The sequence below is a fragment of the Symsagittifera roscoffensis genome, chromosome 1, assembly GCF_963678635.1.
Source record: "Symsagittifera roscoffensis chromosome 1, txSymRosc1.1, whole genome shotgun sequence".
Classification (NCBI taxonomy): domain Eukaryota; kingdom Metazoa; phylum Xenacoelomorpha; order Acoela; family Convolutidae; genus Symsagittifera; species Symsagittifera roscoffensis.
In genome coordinates this window covers 53,984,032-54,004,953 of record NC_087062.1, presented here as the reverse complement: position 1 = coordinate 54,004,953, position 20,922 = coordinate 53,984,032, and the positions used below count along the sequence as shown (strand labels likewise).

The following is a 20,922-nucleotide window of genomic DNA, read 5'->3' as shown; positions in this document are numbered from 1 at the left end:
AGGGATCGAGGGGGGAGAGTTATGGAAATATTGATCATAATGATCGTATCTGGTCATGTTGGTTTTGTCTCGTTCAATTTGTCTCGTTGTGTTTCGTCTATTTTGAACACGAGTTGTTACTAGTAACCGGAATAACCGATCAGTGAAATTATTTTTTTGGTCAACCAGCAACTCAATAATATTTACGTTAATGTGTTAGAAGCAATACAGCATAGTTTCAACCCACGCAAAGTACCCACGGAAAGTTGTTAGATGACATGAGATTCTGAATGATGTCCGAAATAAGATTGAGTGGTTAACTTAAATTCAGTTTGTTAATTGAGACTCTGTCTTTCGGCTTTGGACTGACCTCGAAGCATGTGAGAATCATAACTCATAGAAACTAGTACATAATGAGTTTTAGTTTTTCAAAGTATCGTATTATCACAGATCTCTATAGATTATATAAATATACCAACTGGTTATATATGTAGATATATATATATATATATATATATATATAGCGCCGAGTAACTATATCAGTATAGTAATCTATTTCTTGTTTTAGTTTTGTATGTCATATCTGACACAATGAGTTTCTTTACTATACACTGTATAGCATTTCCCATTTTCTGGAATGAAAATTACATTTTCTTTATGGATTTGTCCCCGGTTGATGTGGTTTCCTGATTTGATACGTTGGATGATGAAGGTGTTTTGTTAACAGAGCTGGTTGACGTGTTTTCTTTTTCTCTTCGGAACGTCATTGATTTCTTGATGGGCGAGAAGATTTCCTTTAAGAGCTTCATCGCTGAGTCAAAATTCTTTATGAAGCTTGCATCCGGGGTAGTGGCCTGTGGTGGTCTGTCTAGGACGTTTCGAGTACTCATTGCCCTTTGTTGTGAAGCCGCTTGCATTGTAGACTCTGTCTGGTTGTCCGTTTGTTTTGGAGACATGTGAACGTCGTCCTTTTGTTCGCTGCGTGCCCTAATATTTTCCGGTGTGTCAGACTCCAACTGGATTTCCACGCATTCTACAGATGATGACAAGGAAATCACCTCTTGTTGATTTTGTTGCGGTGTGATGGCGGTTTGACTTTGTGTGCTGTTTTTTGGAGTAGGTATTACTTCTACCTGACATACCACATTGCGAATATCACTGCTTTGTGATTCAATAGTGCTAATTGGTATAGCGTTGCCCAGTTTTCCGGCCAACGCAATGGTTCTATTTCTCATCGATCGGCGACATTGTTGATCGAACTCTTCTGGCGTTTTCTTAGTATCCAATCTTTTAGGAGCTGGTTTTTTGGGGGAAGGCGTTCTTCGAGTAAGATTGGTATCTGTTAGAGATATGGATGTATCGCATTCGAATTCGATATCAGCATTTTCGAGTCAGCTTTTCTTTAATTTGCTTATCGGGTTTTGTTTACCAGTTGGCTTGGGTATCGCTGCAGTGTCTTGATTAGCTGAAGTAGCTCTTGTCTTTGTATGAACCCTTTTGAATAGGCCGTCATGGCCCAGTGCACGTCTTTTTTGGGATTGCGAGAGAAGCTGTTCCAGGTTTCCTGTGTCTTCCGCGTGTCTTGTACCACCTGCTTGGTGGTCTGTTTCGCTCTATCCAGTTTTGGGCTTTTTGCTAAAACACGAGGTTTGGCTCGAGGTAAATGTTTATAAGCCACAAAGTCTTTAAGGGCTGCTGGGCGACATTTTCCATAGACCCGTGGATCCGGCACAAAAGCGAGACCATCGTGTCTTATAACCCGTGGCTGCTTACCATCCTCCCGAACCCAAGCGGTGTGTGGTGAGTAATTAATAATCGAGCCGTTTTCCAAAATTTTAATCTGTGCCCCGAACACACCTGGGTTTTTGATTTTCCTGGCGATAGTGCCTGATTTTCTGGCCACTTGATCGATTTTCTGTCCTAGTTTTGTGTTAATGGTAGCCTGCGGACCTTTAAAGCGATCTTCAAGAAAAACTATTGGTGCCCATTCCATTTTTTGTTTTTTTCTTGCGCTGTTAAAGTTCGTATAGGTATTCTTGTCCTTATTTTTTCAATGTTGTGGCCTGTTTTTTGCTCAGAAATTTACGTTTTTCTTTTATGAGATCGTAGGCGGTATTAGTTAAAGGTAAGTGCGCACCTATAGGGAATCGAGCCAATAGTTGACGGTCGAAATCCTCGTCGCTACTGTCCCACCCACTAAATCTATGCGGTTCCTCGGCTGGAGTGGTTGCCTTCCTCTTCCCCGATGGGGTTACTGGTTCTGCGGCCAGCGTTGGTTTGGTGACGGTTGTGCTTTTTGATGAGGATGGTTTGTTGTCTGGCACTAGTTGTGGTTCCTGTTGACTTTGTCGATAGTTAATATCCAGCTCGTCCTCGCTGTTCACATCCCTATTCCACATGGCTTCTGCGGTTAGAGCGGGTTTGGTAAGGAGCCTTTGGTCTAAACAAGCAAGTTTGGTGTTTTCCCATGATAGGTTTGACGATTTTGGAGATGTGGCCATATTGCTTAGCGGTGTATTGGTTATCTACCAAAATGCGCTTCGAATGGGGTTGTTTTTGTTGTCGCGTTAGGTGTTACTCTTAGAGTCTTGATAAACTCAGCCACGTCTGATGCAAGTTTATATGGTTTATTACGATTATCAATTTTCATTACCGAGAGTCTTGATTTTAGTGTTCTTATTAGTCGTTCCACCATACCAATGGATCGGTGATCATCGACTGGTGCAAAAATTAGTTTGATGTTTTTATCCTTGCAGTATAACATAAATTTTTTCGCTCGAAACCCTTGTGCCTGATCACACCGTATGTTTCGAGGTACCCCATGGTTGACTATGTGGGTTTGCATAAAACGAATTATGGTGTCCGCCTTATTATTTGTGACGACCTTTGCTGAGGGAAAACGGGAGAAGCGATCGACCCCTACCAGAATGTAGACATCCTTATTATTTTCATCCGGTAGCGGCCCCGCAAAATCCAGTTATATTTCTTCGTTTGGTTTAACGACCGCGTCTAATGACGTGAAATGAGAATGCCCCGATATAACCTTTAGGTTTTAACCTTTTTGTCTGCACTCTTTACAGTTTTGGCAACGATGTCTCTGTGAAGGTACGGATACCATATGTTACGCGCTGCTTCAAGCATCCCACCTTGCCCAGGGTGTGTTAAATGCAGTGAGTCGACCAGAGTTGGCGGAGTTGTTTTGGGATCACTGCGCGATCGTCGTATAAGAGGATGCCATCTCGCACTGAGAGCCTGTGTCGGACGTCGTAGAAATAGGGTCCGTAGCATGATTTGATGTTGTCCCATTTTTGACTTTTAACCATATTGAGCTGTGGGTTGAGCGATCTGTCTTTCTTGGTTGCTGCAGCTAGAAAGGAACTGTCGAACACGTTTCGAAGTTGACGCCGATACATTGCCACATCCTCTTCCTCTGTGACTGCTGTAGCTAAGCATGGTTGGGTCTCCTCCTTCTGGTCTGTTTGGCAGGCTTGGTTCACGGGGATTGGTTGAAATGTTACACTATCTTTTGACGGTATTACTTGATGTGACGTGTCGCTGAAGTTTAAGTCTTTGTGTAATTGTTTGTAGGTGTCGAATGAAGAGATGTTCTTTGGGTGGAATGAAATCGTTGTTTGTGCTCCCTTGTGACATTTTCGGAGTATCCGCTGGAACGGCGGCAACGACATTCCAGATGCAGAGTGGGAAATTTGGCGATTCATGGCGGTGTGTTGATGAATATTATCGTTTGATTTTTTAATTCGAAGTTCTGGATTTCAGATTGTTGACAATTTCCTGACCGACTGAATGTTGACTTGTGACTATTCAAAGTGAACGCGTTATTTGTTTCAAATGAATCTGAATGAGAACCGTTCCGGTCGAGCTTTTGTGTGTGAAACGTTCCGTACGGATTTGAATTCACTGCTAGATTTAAACTTGCGCTATCTTAAATTTACATTGTTTCCGCGTTGCTTCGTCCAGTTTTAACTGGCTGTACGCATACCGAAGGTCTATTGTCGAAAATAGTGTGGTACCTGGCTTATTGTGGCCTTGCTGCGCTGATTGAGCGGCATTATCGAGTAGTACATCAATGTTTTGCATTTGATACTTGTTCTTATGTATCATTTTATTATTTTGTTTCGAATCCATAGCCAATTCAATCGATTGGTCTTTTTTGACTGTAATGACTGTAGGGCTGATAAATTGTTGGTCACTACTTTTTTCCAATTTGACAATATGCCTTTGATCTATGAGAGATCGAATTTCTTGTTCTACTTTTTCTTGGATGTGTATAGGGATTCTTCTACCTTTTTGTTGCAATGCCTTAAATCCCTTTAGGAATGTTGTATGCACCATGTGGTTACGTGCCCTACCGATTCTTGTACATAAGCCAGGATAAGATGTTTTCACCCAGTTGGTTATTTTTTGATCTGAGCAATTTGTATCTTCGGAAATTGTATTAATTGACTTACCAGCTGGTGTTTGTTTCAGTTGAATTCCTATTTGCGGTAGAATGTTTCTGCCAAGGATATTTGCTCGTTTGTCGTCCACAACTATCAGCGAAGTTGTGTCGAGAGTCCATCCTCCGGATTCAATGGGTGTTACAACTCTTCAGAATGATGGAATTTTATATCCATTGTAGCAGATCATTCTGTTCGCCTCATCGGTTTTGGTTGTCTGAACCCGTCTTGCTGATTTTACTGTCGATACTATCAGATTCGCCGCCTGTTGGTTGATGAAGGATGTCGGCGATCCGGTGTCCGCGATAAACACTAAGTCGTTTTGGCCACATCGAACCCTCACTAAGTGTCCTTTGAGATCAAATTCGTCAATTTGGTTGACTGATTTGCTTTCGAAACGAATTGAATTCGCAGTTGAATCGTCTGTGTGTACGAGTTCCCTTCTCGGAATTAAATCGCCCGCTTGCATGTAGTTTACATATGCAGCTACGTCTCTATCTTGGGATATCTGTTCTGCTGTTTGATCCTCTTGAATAGCATTGACCTCATAAACGTGCGTAGTGGATGATTTACATAAACGTGGATGATTTACATAAACGTGCGTAGTGTCCTCGTTCTGTACACTTGTTGCATATTTTATCTTTCGCAGGACATTGTTGCAGATGCCCTGGCCTAAAAGGATTTCCGCATTTGAAACATCGTTGTTTTTGGTCCGTTGACTGTCGCTGAGAGTAACCACATTGCTGTTGTGATTGTTGACGTTGTCGTCCTCCCCTTGATGAATAGCGGTTGTTGTTGTTGTAGGTGTTGTTGCCCCTCTTTGCTATGAAACCAACTGGTTCCGATTTCACTGTGGTTATTTGCGTGTTCGGTGCTGATCCCTGTTTTCGGATGAGTAATTGGTTTTCTTAACCTTTCTCTCTTCGAATCGCGTATTCTAAGGCTTGCTCAGGCGTTTTTGTTTCTGCCAGAAGATCTTTTTGCACTTCGTCGTTGGACATATTGGCGGTGAAAAGGTCCCTGATGATTTCTGTTTCAAGTCTTCCATCATTACAATTCACGCATTTGAAATTCCCTATACCCTATTGAAGAACTCCGTAGTGGTACTGTTCGAGTGATTCTGTTTTCCCTTGTTTTCGGGTAAACGCCTCATATCTATCGAAGGTGACATTTCGTTCTTTCACAAATAGACGTTTCAGACGATCCCAAAAACTTCTGGTGGTAACCTCTTGTATCCTAAGATCTAGGTAATATTGTGATACTCTTCGTTGGCCTTCAGCTCCCAGACATAGGTAAATGTAACTTCAACATTTGATATCCGCTTCGTCTCATGGGACGCCGTCCACAGTTGGGCCTAAGTTATCTAAGTGTGCACCTTGGTTTTCCCATGTCACTTTTTTCTCTTGGTTACGAAGATTGCGGTCACGAATCTGAACATTAGTCTCCCCATCGATGGGAAGTTCGTGTCCCGGTTCTTGAGGTCGTCTAATTGCAGGAGGATTTTGAAGTAGTTTTGATAAGTCTATTCCATCTTTGGCAATGATTCCTAGAAATAACTGTTGATTCCATTTCTCCCTTTCTATTGGTGGGTCCGCCGAGGCTTTCTGCCAGAATGGCGAAATTCCTAATGGGTTTTTCGTAACTGCTGGCTGCGCCATGTTATACCCACGGAAAGTTGTTAGATGACTTGAGATTCTGAATGATGTCCGAAATAAGATCGAGCGGTTAAATTAAATTCAGTTTGTTAATTGAGACTCTGTCTTTCGGCTTTGGACTGACCTCGAAGCATGTGAGAATCATAACTCATAGAAACTAGTACATAATGAGTTTTAGTTTTTCAAAGTATCGTATTATCACAGATCTCTATAGATTATATAAATATACCAACTGGTTATATATGTAGATATATATATATATATATATATATATATAGCGCCGAGTAACTATATCAGTATAGTAATCTATTTCTTGTTTTAGTTTTGTATGGTCCATCTGACACAATGAGTTTCTTTACTATACACTGTATAGCAGTGGAAGACGGAATAAATTGCTGCTTAAGCGTTAATAGCACGAAATATATCACGCGTTAATTAATCCAAATCGGTAAAATCCAAGTCGGTGATCAATTTGAAAAAAGACCCCAACTCAATTTCTGAGTCAATTTCAGCATGAGCCAATTTCGCTCTACCGTAAAGACGCTCGACAGTATTTGAAATTAGCTCGTTGTTGTGGCTAGTATCTACTTGGAATTGTCTTAGAATCGGTCGTCTTGGTCGTTCGTGATAAATGACAGCAGATGTCAGCACCAAGAAACTTTTTTCGAAATAATCTAGGGCAAATTGGATTAGAATATCGTAAATACTACCTTCTTCTGCATGAATTCGTATCGCTGTGACTGCGATCCGCTCCTTTTACCATATGATGACTTCTAGGGACAAGGACCTAGGAAAAACGCGATTCTATACATTTATTTCAAAGTATTAGTAGTTGTTGTCGTAGCTACATCGATCTATGCTTTGAGCCTCTGATTGAATTAGAGAGATCGTTTATGTTTAAGGGATCGAGGGGGGGGGGGGGGAGAGTTAAGGAAATATTGATCATAATGATCGTGTCTGGTCTTGTTGGTTTTGTCTCGTTCAATTTGTCTCGTTGTATTTCGTCTATTTTGAACGAGTTGTTACTAGTAACCGGAATAACCGATCAGTGAAATTATTTTTTTTTGGTCAACCAGCAAATCAATAATATTTACGTTAATGTGTTAGAAGCAATACAGAATAGTTTCAAATAGGTGCAAATACTGATCAAATTGCGTGATTAAAGTCCATTGACATAATAAATGTTTGACCGTTTGGAATATATGTATATGTATATATGTACGTGTAAATATATGAAAACCGTTTGGTATTAAGTTGGAAAAATAATTAAGAAAAAATGTATTTTATTGCCATTATATTTCGATCAAGTATATTCTTTACACTTGCTTCAAGTTAATTGTGGAATAGCTGTAGTGGCATTTTTTCTTTGTGATTCGTCTGCATTATTTCGTCGGTCATCTTTTTTCATGATTCAAGATCATTTAAGATATTTTCATTCCTCGCAGATATGTGGATTCCTGTACAGCGCTTGATTCCGGTCAGATATGAAACATTTAGAAGAGGCCAATTTTATGCCTAAAGTATCGATTTTTTTTTTTTTAAATTTTTCGGTTCTTTTTTGATGACCATCGTATATATGGTGTAATTTCAAACATTTTAAACATTTTTTTATGCATTCATGATAGTTTTCGGATCTTCATTTTTCTAAAAAGATCTCGTTAATTTGTCCATGAACCAATTTACTTTAAGATTATCGCGATAATCAATTTTTTCAGGAAGCTTTTTCTGATTTTTTCAAATTTTAATATCGATATTTATACAGCGCTTGAGTCATGCTTCTCAGATAGTTTTTTTTTTCATAGCTTGCCATATGCAGTTTATATTGATTCCGCGTCATTTTGTAACTTTTTGTTCTCAATAAGACTTTTAGTAAAATATTAGTAACTGTATTTGGGAGCAGATCTCGGCAAGCAATGGGTTCTAATTTTCATCTGTCGGCAAGCTCGCAACACGTAGGCGCGACTGCGGCAGTTACTCTGAACAAATAAAGAAAGAATTTGTTTTGGTATTTAGGCATAAGATTTTGGCGACAAGTTATAAAAAAAAGTATGTTTTGGTGATAAGTTTTAACATTTTGGTTTTAAGTTGAAAAATATAAGTGAAACTGTCAAAGAGTTAAATTTCCAGGGAATAAAATTGTGAAGGTGTGAATCGACGAAGTATTAAATTGTTAGCTGTTAAATAGTATGGTGTTAAGTTCTTGGGCAAATTTTCTAGCCCCATCCAAAACCTGCATATTAACCATTAAACAAGCTCTTCTTGGGGTGGTGATGCTTGATTTAGTACCATAGAGGGGGGTTGTTAAACAGATATAACTTCAATTCTAAATAGAACGAATTGTTCAAAATAAGTTTGGCGATGTAATCGAATTCAATCGATCAGATGGGATCCTTTTTATTTCTATTTTCATGCTTTAATATGAGAAGTTTTGGACAGATTAAGTAAAGAAACGAAGCAGCTCTCGGTAGTTACATTGAGATTGCCGGATAAAGGTTCAGGAGGCTCCATAAATGGAAACATGCAAATTGCGCATTTGGAGCGGGGCAGTTTCACAACAATTGTTTCCAACAGATGGGCCTGTCACTATAATTCGGTGTTGCATCCACCGCAATCTATGTTTTAAAAGTGCAGTAAATTTTCTATAGAATTTTCAACTTAAAACTTAGCAATCCTGTTCCATCAGGTTAATCGAATCTACCAATCAGCAGAATTATATTTTCAAATTATTCTTTATTAATTGTATCCTGCATGAAGTCATGTGCTACATTTCATGAAGTTCCTCCTCCTGCATCGCATTTATTGTATTCCTGTATTTTCTCGTTGATTGTTCGAGTTGAAATTAAAATTCAGGTTTTGTCTTTAACTGTTTTCAAACGGACGGTAGAGTCCAATAAATTTGAGTTTCCTTTTTTTGTTCCACCAGGATTCAAACCAACTTTAAAGTGAACTTAGTTGTATAAGGCTGTGTATGAATTTGAAAAAAAATTATAGTGAAATTGAGCTGGGTCAAGATTGGGTAAAAACTCACCGAAAAAAATCCTCTGTAAATCCCAGCTTTCTTCATGAAAATTTCTTGCGCTGCTGGCCATTTTTTGAGCAAAAATTCCGAAAAATCGGTTTTGGTACAATCACTATTTTGAGAAAGAGGGGCTCGGATTTGGCTGCGGTAATTTGTAAATTTAATAGATCAGATCTGATGGGGGAAAAGAAAAGAGCCATTACTAACTTACGCTACGCCAGGCACTCATCCAAAAAATGTTTGGGTATTGTAAAACCTGAAGATACAGCAGCGCTCAGTTTACTTCGCGCCATAATCTGAAAATTCGCGGTTCTTAAATGGTTATCAGTTCCTAGTTGAACATTACGAGGCCAAACTGTGCACTGGATAGGCGCACAATTTTGTGTCTGTATGTTCGTGGATTCCAGAGACAAATCTTTAAACATGTTACAAACTGTAAGTATATTCCACTCACAAAATTTCCCTGGATTCCGCGTACAAATACCTGTTACGTAAATTTTGTCGGCACATTTGTTGTGTCGCGAATTCTGCAACAAGCGAATATAGCGAGTAGTTCAAGATTATCACCATGTCCAAAGACTATCTCACATTTTGCAGAAAAACAAAAGAAAAGATTCTTTAAATTTAGCATTAAATTTGTGTTGAACTATAAAAATAATAGTCAAAGCTTATTTCGATCATCAAAATTCCAGAGAGAAAACCAATCCATGGAGGAAAAAACTTGACTGGCATAAATATTTATCCATCGGAGATTTTTTTTTAATTTGTGTTTTATGACGGTTCTGCTGAGCGATTCGGGACAAAAAATAATGGGAACAGATAAAAATATTTCAATTCTAGATAAATTTTTTCTTCAGATAGTGATGTACTGGTTGTTATGGATATGAAGTTTATAAAAACTATTTGGTGTTAAGCTGGAAGCGGCTTCAACTGATCAAAGTCTGTTGCTATTGGCTGATTAATGAAATGAATCAACATTTTAAAAATTCCTTCACCTCAAAAACAACTTGATAATTCCGACCCGTTGTCAAATATTCATTTGGCCCCTTCATATCACATGCTGGAACCATTCTTGGTTTTTTGTTTCCTCTCAGCGTTCTTTTTCTTGAAGTTATTCCACACATTTAGCACAGAAGTTGCGCCAGACGCCTGAACTTTTTCTCTTCACGGAAATGCACTCGCATTCTGGTGTGCAAGTAGTTTGGCCCTCCGCGCAGTCGCCATAAGCACCAGTCTCAGTCCTGCAGCCTGAAACAGAACAGTAGAAGCGCAGTGAATTTCTTTGTTGTGTTGCAAATGTCGGCTTTTACGAATGAATGACAAAAAAAATCAATTTGAACAACATGGAATTTTTTGGGATAAATCCTCGATCTTTCAATATTGCCGAGTTGAAGAAAAGTTGGGCTTTGACGTTACCCCTCAGGGATTCGATCTCCTGCCGACCCACAGGGTGACCCCTGTGTACCATTTTGAGCTATCCAATTTTGGCTGATGGACCCTTAAGTTTTTCTTAAGGCGCCAATTTTAACTAATTTTGAGAGGGAAGTCAAAGTTTTCCAAAAAGTGTCCAAAACGCCGCTTTTTTTCAAAATCCCACCTAAAGAACACATTATCAAAACTGCTGAATATCCTGATTAAGAATAAGAGTTGGAATGTCTTTTTAGTTCCTGTATTTACACTAGCGTCAGGGTATCAGACAAAAAAAAGCTTGAAAAATATTTCTTTCGCTGGTACTATCAAAACTAACTAAACAACTAGAATATTTATATGAGCAGTTTTCACTCAAAAATCTTTATTTCAAAACAAAATTCGATCCAACCCAATGTGCCGCTTTGAGGTCATCCAATAAGCCATGCCAAAATAGGTTTTTTCGATCAAAAATTTTTCTCGAAAAAGCATTTAAACAAAAAAATTAATATTTTATAAAAAATTAATCACTTATAAAAGTACTTTGAAAGTTTTGTCATTTGTATTCTAACCTGGGGTAACAATCCGTCGAACGCCGTAAATGGTTCTCGAGAAACATTCAAAAAGCAACAGTTTTTCGCAGAAGAATTTAGCATCATAAATCGAAAATTTATTAACAAAAGAGAACTTAAACGTGGTGCCACGTTTTCTACCGAAGTCAGTGAGACAGTGGTACAGCAGAAGCTAGAGGTCAAGTACGAAGACATTATCTTTGCCGTGGCAGAGAGCCAAATACATGCTTTGACTATTTTTAAGTGAAAACTTTGCCATTATGCCAGATTGAAATGGTAGCACAGAAGTTGATAAATGATGATTTTTTTTGTATCTCACTTGCGATACAAAAATTACTAAAAAAATTTACATTAAAGGTAATCAAGACTACTGTCAAAAATGAAAAGATTGCCTAAAAAAACTAGATCTACCATAAATGTTATGTTTTTCGCTAATTGTCACGAATGAAGTTCATTTTAAAAAACATGTCCAAAACTTGGAAGAGGGCTTATAGAAGGATAGTGAGAAGTCTTCAGAGACCTATCTAAAGCAACGAAGGTAGTAGGAAGGGATATTAATGCAAATGGTGGCTTTTAGTAGTTTTCTATCTCAACTAGCAAGCAAGGTGTAACGTCAGCAACCTGATAAGCTGACACGAAAACGAGTTTCAGAGAGACAAGATTGATGATTGAAAACCTTGATGGATAAGTATTTTTTTAATTACTTTTCTTCAAGCTATTGTTATTTTTAGTGAGGCAAGTGATTCGAGAACTATACGAACTCGTAGAAACTTAGTAAAAAGGCATGATAGAAATAATTTCTTTTAATAAAATGAAAAACAGTAAAAAATTGGAAAAAGTGTTATCCAATTTTTAGTACAATAATTTGGAGTAATTTTTAGAATTTTTTTTCATAAAAAAGCACTAAAAATATCTAAAACTAGTTTTCTAAGTCAAGTTTTTCATCCTAAAAGTTTAAACAAAGTAAATTTTCTTAAATATTGAGCAGTAGTCGATCACGGTACTCGCTCGAAATTAGACTAAGTCTCTTGATTCAAATTGATTCGAGTCACGACTGAAGGTTTTTATATGATATGTCATTCTATCCATTCCGATGATTTTTTGAGGTACCAGATTTTCCGTGGAAAAACTAAAACAAACTGAAACACCCGAATACAAAGTTCCGTCCCATTTTCAATGCACGGAACAGCAAAGCTATTTACAGGAAAAAGTTTAGCTTATCGCAATCGTAAACATGTTAGAACTCCGAAGTTGACAGATGATAGCCAAGTGTTAGCATTGTCATGGGGGAAAATTTTCTTCTAAACTGAAATGATTAAGTTTGTTTATTTTTACTTTCAAAATCGTAGGTGGCACAACTATTCACGAGTACCAGTGTGAACCAAGGGACGAACATCAGCACTACTGCAATCTGCTGTAGTCGAACCATTTATTCTTTGTCCTAAAAAGTGAAGTAATGACAAGTTAGCCGCATTTTCAAACTTCTTCAATAGTTCAACCTTCTATGCAGGGGCGGATCTAGGGTTTTCTCCAAGGGGGGAGGGGGGGGGGGGGGCACTATAAAGACCCCACTTTGACCTAATAGTTTGCGCCGCAGGCAAGTTTTTGAAGAAACAGGCCAAAAAAGCGTTTTTAGGCACTTTTTGGAAAATGTTGACCAAAAATTGCGTTTTTTCGGCGCGCGCTTACGCCTCAAAATTAGGGTCAGTCAACCAAAAATCTAATGTTTTGTACTTTGTATGGCGTGTGTGGGATGATTTTCATACAAACATTTTCAAATTTTAGAAAAAAAAGTTCTTCATTTTATTTTATTTGATTTTTTTAAAGTTGTTTATGTTATTACTGCTCTATAAACGTTAAAAGGCAGTCGGAACTTTCAGGGCTTCGCCCTGATACGAGCAGTCTTGTTTATTTTAACTGTACCCACTCGAAACTTTACAAAATAATTGTGACAAACGATCAAAATCTTATGGATACAAAGGTTGGTCAGTTATACTGATTTAACTGCTTACCTGACTAGAAATTGTCTTCGAGTATTGAAAGAGCAGCCAAAAAAAACTTATCCAACCTTTTAACGTTCAAGTTTCGGGAGGTATGACTGATTTAAGTGCCATTAGATGCAACATTTCGCACTTCTATCAATCTGGAATATTTATTCACCTTTCTCAGAACTTGTTGATATTTCTAAAATAATGGGAAGAAGGCAAACACAAAATCTGGAAATTAGTTCAGTTTCTTTTTAATTAAAATAGATCAAAAGAACCAAATGTTTCATTTGCTATACTCAGATGAGTGACCTGCGTCAACTTTGATGTAGCTAATGTTGGTTTTCGTTAGCTTTGTTGCCAATTTTTCAAGCGTTCGCTGGCCTTTTTGAGTCGTGAAACTTCTGTTTCTTTTCAGATTTTTTTTTTTCAAAATTGTTTAATGTATTTAAATACTTTGCCCGATTCCATTTACTTTTTGAGGTAAAATCGTCATAGCTTACCAGGCGAGAACAAATTTTAGGCAAGATATTGGACTTTTTAAGTTCATGATCATCTATGAGTTTCCATTTAAAAACATCTTTTCGATATCTTACGTAGAAAGAGAAACTCATAAAGAGGGCAAAAAGGAATACATTGTAAGGCCATATATCTACGAGGGAAAAACCATCATGAGCTGTTCAGCTTTATGACTAACTGCTTTTCTGCTTCGATTTGGGGACTATATCCAATTTTTAAGGTCTCAGTAATACGGTCTCACCCTCAAACAATGAGTAATGTCTGAAGCCACCAACCTGTGGACAGATAGGCGTAACCCTAGAATTTAAACTACTCTAATTTCGCTGATGCAATACATTCGAGGCTTAAAGTTTTGTTAAGATATCCCACTTTGCTAAATCTTTAAGAAAATTTATGTAAAAACACAAATGATTGCAAGATTTGCAAAAAAAAAGATGAACAATTAATTTGCAGATTTCTTCAAATTTTATATAAATTTTTTTTGCCCCTTTCAGTCTTAAAACGAAGCTGGAAAAATTTTGAATTTAGGCTACTTGTGATAACAACAAAGCCAAAAATTGATAAACTTTAAATTAATCTTTGAAAAATGAATAAATGAATAAGTTAAAAATTGGGTGAAATAGAAAATTGAATAAATCTTGAAACGATCCTCAAAGTTCTTTCGGATATTTCGAAGATTCTTCAAGATAATAATCTTGAAGAATCTTTGAAATATCTGGAAAAATCTAAGGATCATTTCAAGATTTATTTATTTTTCAATTTCCCCCATGAGCTAAAGGAGCCATCATAGACATTTCTGATAGTTTATTCAGGGTATTTAGTTGTTTTAATACTTTTGATAAAGCCGAAATTGTTTTGAAGATTCTTCGCTATTTCAGATTTTTTTTTCAGAATCTTCAAAATCTTGGAAAGATTTTTTTTAGAATGAGTGGATCTCGGAATAAATGATGCGTACAATAAGGCTGCAAGTTCCTTTGGAAACAATAATCAAACAAAAAATACTTAAACCAATAAATGACTCTAAATAACCTTACAATTTACTTCCTACTAAATAGAAAAACCTTAAATAGAACAAGACTGCTCGTATCAGGGCAAAGCCCTGAATGTTCCGACTGCTTTTGAAGGTTTATGGAGCAGGTGTAATAACATAAAAACATTATATGAAACAAAATAACATGAAAAAAATTTTTTCTAAAATTTGAAATTTTTTTATGAAAATCATCCCCCCACAGGCCATACAAAAAGATAGTTTTCGTTCCTTGTAACACATCAATTATGGCAAATAAGCTTCTTTCTACCAATTTGGAACGATTTATAAGATGGATTAAATCTCCGCTTACGCGTTAATAGCGCGAATTATATCGCGCGTTAATTGTCCCAAATTGGTCAAAATGGCCAAAATGGCAATCTTTAAACCCTCATAACTTTACGAAAAATGATCACAGGTGAAATATCTTTTCAAATTTAAGCTCAGGACAACAATATCTTTTGAAAGATATAAAAAAAATTCCGTCAAAAATGGCTAGTTAAAAAGTCGAGATTTGTCTGAAGAAAAAAAACCCACCCCGAGCACAAATATTCCGTTACTTTCGTATCGAAAGTCGGAACAATAACTAATTGCTTCTGAAATTTTTCTAAGCTAACTTGTTGGCTCAATACCATTAAACTTCGTTTTAATACTAGTTTGTATAACTCTGGGAAATTATGTTTGGTCAATTTTGTCAAATTTTCTTATTTCTTCATTTCAATTCAGTTCAGGGGGCTTTTATCGAAATTAAATCTGGAATTGTTCAGACCAGACCACACAGTGTGAAAGACTTCGAGTGACTCAGAGTGTACTTTTTTGATAAAATGTTTTTCCCCCGCCAGATATTGTATTATATACGAAGTTCTACTCGGAAAGTAGAAGTATTTGAATAATGAAAATTAGTATTTGAAGAATCTCAAAGGGGTGGGGAGATTCGTTACTAGGTTTAAAATTCTCATATGCTTAACAATTGATCTTTTTCTTTAAAGGGGGATATTCGTTACTAGGTACCCGGGGACTGTAGTTAAAGATATCCTATTTGAATACTGAAACCGAGATGCTTTTTTTTACTGAAATGTGAACTAGGTGAACAAATTGTTACTGGTGGAAACGGTAGAAGAGCCCAAAAAAACATACAAAAGTGTCGCCCAGGATTGAGTGTTCTAAAATCATCTGGTAACGATAAAAAAATGTAGTTTGAATTTTGGTTCAAAAAAATCAAGAGCCCCAAAACTTTATCTGATTAAAAGTCTCAAGTAATTCTGTTTTCCGTGGTGAGTGGTGGTGAAGTGGCTACGTCTCCACCTCTCAATCCAAAGCTCGTATGTTCGAGGCCCATCATGATTCGTGCTCGTTGCTTGAGGGTGAGGCAGCAATACCCAGAATGTATGTTTCGACCGTCTCGACCCAGGCTCGTGGATATATGGTCTATAATACTTAATATATTAGGATGTATGTTTCGACCTACTTCACCCGCAAGCTGTCTAGGTTTCGACTTTGAGTTCGACTATAGGGCCTTCTCGACTATGGATTTTCGGTCGAACTCTGACATGTGTTCGACCCTCCTCGGTCGAAACATAAATCGCAAACCTCTAACCGGGTAGTGTGCGTCACATGTTTTCAAATGTTATGTAATACACGTTTTCTGGAAGTCGCATTGTGGCGGTTTCTCTTAGTTATAACCTTTAAATCGCATTTGACAAAATTCATCTTTCTGATTCGCTATCTCTTTGTTTTCATTCTTTCACAATGCTATAAATTAAATGCCGGACCATTAAGAGCTATTTAATCAGAATTTATTAGAAAATATTCTGTTATCTGAAGCCCTAATATACAAATTATACATCATTTATCGTATTTTATTGATTGGCAGCGTTGAAAAAGTCTATACTTGTATAATATGCAACAAATTTCAAAGCGAAAATGAGTTTTTGAAGTTCTATTATCATGTAAGAAAAAGTTTTTTGTGAACGTAATTTATAGTGTTCATTTCTGGGCTGGCAATTGGGACCCGAGCGCAGTTCTGAATGAGTGAGGAATGTTGGTGTCTAATTTGCTGATGACCTTGTAGATCTGTTTCTTCCACCCGGAGTTCCTGTCCTTCCCGCTCGACACTGCCACTGCAAAATGCTGGATGGTCACGTTCACTGTATTCATAAACTCATCCGGCACCTGCAACAATTTCAGAACCACCTTTTTTCATTTTTTCCTTCATTTTGAAATTGAGCCTGGAAACTCAGAAATTTTCAGTCTTGAACTTCGTAACAAAAAACTGCGAGCTGTTAAAACTGTTCAAATAGACTATTTAATTTCTGTTTTTTACTCAATTCAGGATTTTTAAAATGCAAGTAATTCTAGCCAGCTGTATCAGACGTTCCGTTGAAATCATAAGAACGCGAGGATCTTGAACTAAATCTAAATGAATTCAGTTCAAGTTCAAGTACTATATTTTCTGCTGACTTTTGACTTCTCCTCAGAGAGCTAATAATGTAAGATCTAATTGAATTCAGACGCGTTCATATTAAAGTTATAAGGCAACAACTATCTGAAGATAGGTTTTTCTTAATATTGCTAGCTCACCTCAAGCTATTACATCAGCAATTTTGAATGTTTTTTTTTAGTATCAATTACTCTACAGACCTCAAAATTGCTCGTCTTGTTGTAGTGCGTGTTCAAGTTTTTGAACAAGTCTGACTTCTTGTCAATCGTCAAAGCCTGTCGCAGCTCCTCAAACTGCTCTTCCGAGTTCGTTACTTCGTGGTCGCCAATCAAAGACTCGATGTCGAAAGGACGATTCTGATTGGCTCGTTTTGGACTGAACCCCGAGAACTCTTTATTTTGGTTGGTCAAATCGGATGCTGAGCTGTAAGAACTATGTGTCCGATTTTCATTGGACAAAAACTTGTTTTTGTGCTTCTGCAAAGTGTCCCTGACGAACTTCTCAATTTGGATGTAGTAGTACTCTCGAAAATTACTAAACCACTGAAACAACATGTAGAACTTTTACTTACATGGCTTTTATATAAGTCTAAGCCACATTTTTTTCGTGTCACATTTTCATTATCAGATTTGAAAATTTTCCGATAGAAAATTTTCCTAAGAATTCTTGATGCAGTTATCCATATCGGTGTTTCAATTTACCGACCTTGATAAGTTGTGCGTTGTTAGACCTGTTGAACTTGACGTCCACAAAAAACTGTCTCAGAATAGCCGAGTTTGGGTATCTTTGATAGAAGAACATCAGCTTAGCCTTCCTCAGATGATTGGCAGTCAAGTTCTCGGTCATCTGCACCACTGAAACTCCTGACATCATAGAATTGTCCATCTCTTTCAAGAGTCGAGTAGCTCCACAGTTTCCTTTGGAAGTCCTAAGAGGAGTCTTGAAGTTATTGCAACTAGCCGCAAGTCTTCCGTTTTGTTTCTGGTCCAGGCTTGCATTAGCTGTCCGTGAGTTCAGTTTACTGATTGTTGATTTGGTCAATGATTGTGGAAATAGTTGTTCTTTAGCCGTACTTTTAATGATTTTTGAGTTCAGCCCACGCACTTGGTTTAAATGTTTGTTCGGGGATACTTTTTGACCAGACGTTGCGCTAAACAGTTGGGTAGTTTGAAAGGGCGCTGCATTGATGACTGGGTTCAGGTATCCATGTGGAAGTAGCTTGCCGTGCGTGGCCAATTTGTGCATCATTGGTAGTCCTGGTGTCTGCATCGGCATAAACGCAGAGTTGAATTGAAACCCCTTAAATACAAATTCAACTTTTAAAAAAGTTAAGTTTTTTTAGAATAATTTTTGAAACAAGGCAAAATTTCGCAAAATGTTTGGCGCAGAAACCATACATGTGGCGTCAAAAAATCTGTTTTCCCTTTAAAAAATTACTTTTACTTTAAATAAGTATTTTGAGGGTGATAAAAAGAGCGAAGCTCCAGTTATAAAGCTGGTTTTTTAGTAAAGTTACAGCAATTAATGCAATACAACGAGCAGTTCCACAGATTTATCGTACAAACAGCTTCATGAGAAAATGAAAAGAAATTGAAACCTACTCACTTGCTGATTAAATGTTGGAAACGCCATTGTCTTCTGCGGAAAAGGCATATTCTGAGGCTGGAGCTGCATCATTCCTGGATTTATTCCCCCTAAAGCACTGGCCTGTAGAAGAGCACCACTCAGCCGGGGACTCATCTGCTGCATCTTAGCGACTTGTCTACTTCGCTCCATTTCCAGATTTGTTGCTTGAATCAGACTGGCTAGAACTTCTGCACTTCGAATGTTGTTCGGCGGCACTTGAGGCGCGGACTGCTTGCTGTGAAGCATTTGATGAAAGACTGCCCAGTTACCGATGAATTGTTCCAGAATGTTTTGATTGTTGTATACAGATTGATTTACAAAACCGCAACTTGGGGTTAAGTTTGCGATTTTATGCGAATTTGCTTCGCTAAATGATTTTGATTTGTCACTAAAAAGGTCATTTTGTGTGAATCTGTTCCTTGAAGGCTGTTCTGGGTCCATTTTTATATCTTGGTCTGATATTTTTGGAAATATGACTGGCTCCGTTTCCATGTCGTCGACGACAACTGAAAGTTCCTCTGATTCTTGATCATCATTGGTCAAAATGCTTGCATCAATTTCGGCTGGACTTTTTGCAATGAATTCTTTAAGTTCGCTGCTGGCATCGATGATTGGTATCGAAATGTCTGTTGGGTTGACCGGAGAATTAGTTTTGAATTCCATTTTTTAAATAACGATTTTATTTTATTTTCGGATCAAGATTTATTCAGATAGATAATTTTATACTGATGTTCTAGCAATGGGGAGCAACTGACTTGAAGTTGGGAAACTGAGAAAATGGTGAGCAGATTTTTTAGCAGAAACTCAATTCCAATTTAGACTGATTTCTAAATTGATTTTTATTCAAAACACTTTTAGGTATTGTAAAAAGTAATTCTGATGTCCAAATTGGGAGCGTAATTGACTGATCTGTTGAGAGTTGTGAAAATTACCCTTTAAGTTTTAACAACTTTAGTTGATTTGATTTCGGACATTATGGAAATATTGGAGGGAATTTCGATTTACTTTGAACCAGAAATAACTACCAAGGGACAGTTCAATTCGAGATTGCAGTTGTTAAATTATTTGTTTTTTTTCTGTCTGTCAGTCGCACAACTTCGCACCTATTTGAGTTGGGCTAATATCTTTAACTCGTGATTTCTTTTTATAGCCCCGTTGCGGGTCCAAATTGATATTCCAGAATTTCAGCAAATTTTTATTTTTGCAATTCCCAATTTCTCACAACAAACAAGATATTTAATGTAAATGAGGAAATAAAAGCAAAATTATAGACCTCGCTCAAATGAGAGCCAGGGTCTTTTGATAGTCTGCTGTTTTGTGAATCTTAAAAATACTGAAGTAGCAAGATAATTGCTTAGAAATTTGAAGTCTGAAAATCTTGAAAAAGTGAAACTTTGATCCTTGTTTCCACCAAATATTATCATTACAGAAGCTCTTAAACATTAAAGGAACAGTAGTAATTAAAATTCACGGCAATATTATCACCTTTTTTCGCTTTGATGATCTTTACTTGATGACGCGTCTTCTTTTCTTTTGGGCAACCAACACATGGAATTTTAATGATAGAAAATATAAGTTGGAGCGAAAAAACTTTCGTAAGTTTGAAGATTTTTTCGTACATTGTGTGTTCTAACAGTTGTACAGTTGTTTAATTGAGATAGAAGTCGGGTAGAGTGGTCGCCTCACAAAATCAAACTCTGTAAAACCCAAAGGACCATCTGTTTGTATTATCGTATCATGACACCTGTTTAAGCAGCAATACTTATTGTATAGTCGTAGAAATTCATACTCAATTTCGCTCCATAGTCTGCGCCTCACCCTAATTCCTTAAATTGTTACGAAATTTTTTCATCTGAAATAATTATTTCAGTATTATAATATTGAATTAACTTTATTCCCCAACTGTCAGAAGTGCCCATTTTAAAAGCTAAGAAAAATAACTATTTTAATTAACTGGTCTCCTGAAACATTCTAGCAAATTGTGTGAGAACAACTCAAAATATATGTCTTTTGCCTGCCATTTCGTCATTTTGAGCGCTAGCTTTTGTGACTTTCTGGCGCTTTGCGCTATTTGGTTCATGGAAGAGTTCTAGTCATTACTGAAAAAGCACTCCGTTTTGGGCGTCACCATCAAGAATTTAACTGGGTAAAAGCAAACCGAAATTAAGTTAAACATATTTCATTGATTTGCTCTCAATATTCTTTTGAATATGAGAAAACGAACCAACTTCAGAAA

The 20,922-nt window shown here is 37.2% G+C and overlaps 1 protein-coding gene and 1 long non-coding RNA gene across 3 annotated transcripts; both read right to left on the bottom strand.

Moving 5' to 3' along the window:
• Nucleotides 1-10,035: 10,035 nt before the first annotated feature.
• On the bottom strand, nucleotides 10,036-13,220 carry LOC134856807 (uncharacterized). The gene is made up of 3 exons (XR_010164847.1): nucleotides 13,102-13,220; nucleotides 12,425-12,530; nucleotides 10,036-10,358 (listed from the first exon to the last, which is right to left on the bottom strand). It is a non-coding gene; the product is annotated as an uncharacterized LOC134856807 (long non-coding RNA).
• A 3,232-nt stretch (nucleotides 13,221-16,452) lies between these two features.
• Nucleotides 16,453-19,444, bottom strand: LOC134856805 (uncharacterized). Of its 2 annotated transcripts, none has more exons than XM_063873085.1 (4): nucleotides 18,666-19,444; nucleotides 17,766-18,359; nucleotides 17,261-17,602; nucleotides 16,453-16,792 (listed from the first exon to the last, which is right to left on the bottom strand). In XM_063873085.1, exons 1-4 carry the CDS (start codon nucleotides 19,347-19,349, stop codon nucleotides 16,607-16,609), a joined length of 1,806 nt encoding a protein of 601 aa, XP_063729155.1. In that variant the 5' UTR covers nucleotides 19,350-19,444; the 3' UTR covers nucleotides 16,453-16,606. The 2 variants fall into 2 exon arrangements, with proteins under 2 accessions (XP_063729155.1, XP_063729156.1); XM_063873086.1 differs by having other exon boundaries at nucleotides 17,766-18,323.
• Nucleotides 19,445-20,922: the final 1,478 nt, after the last annotated feature.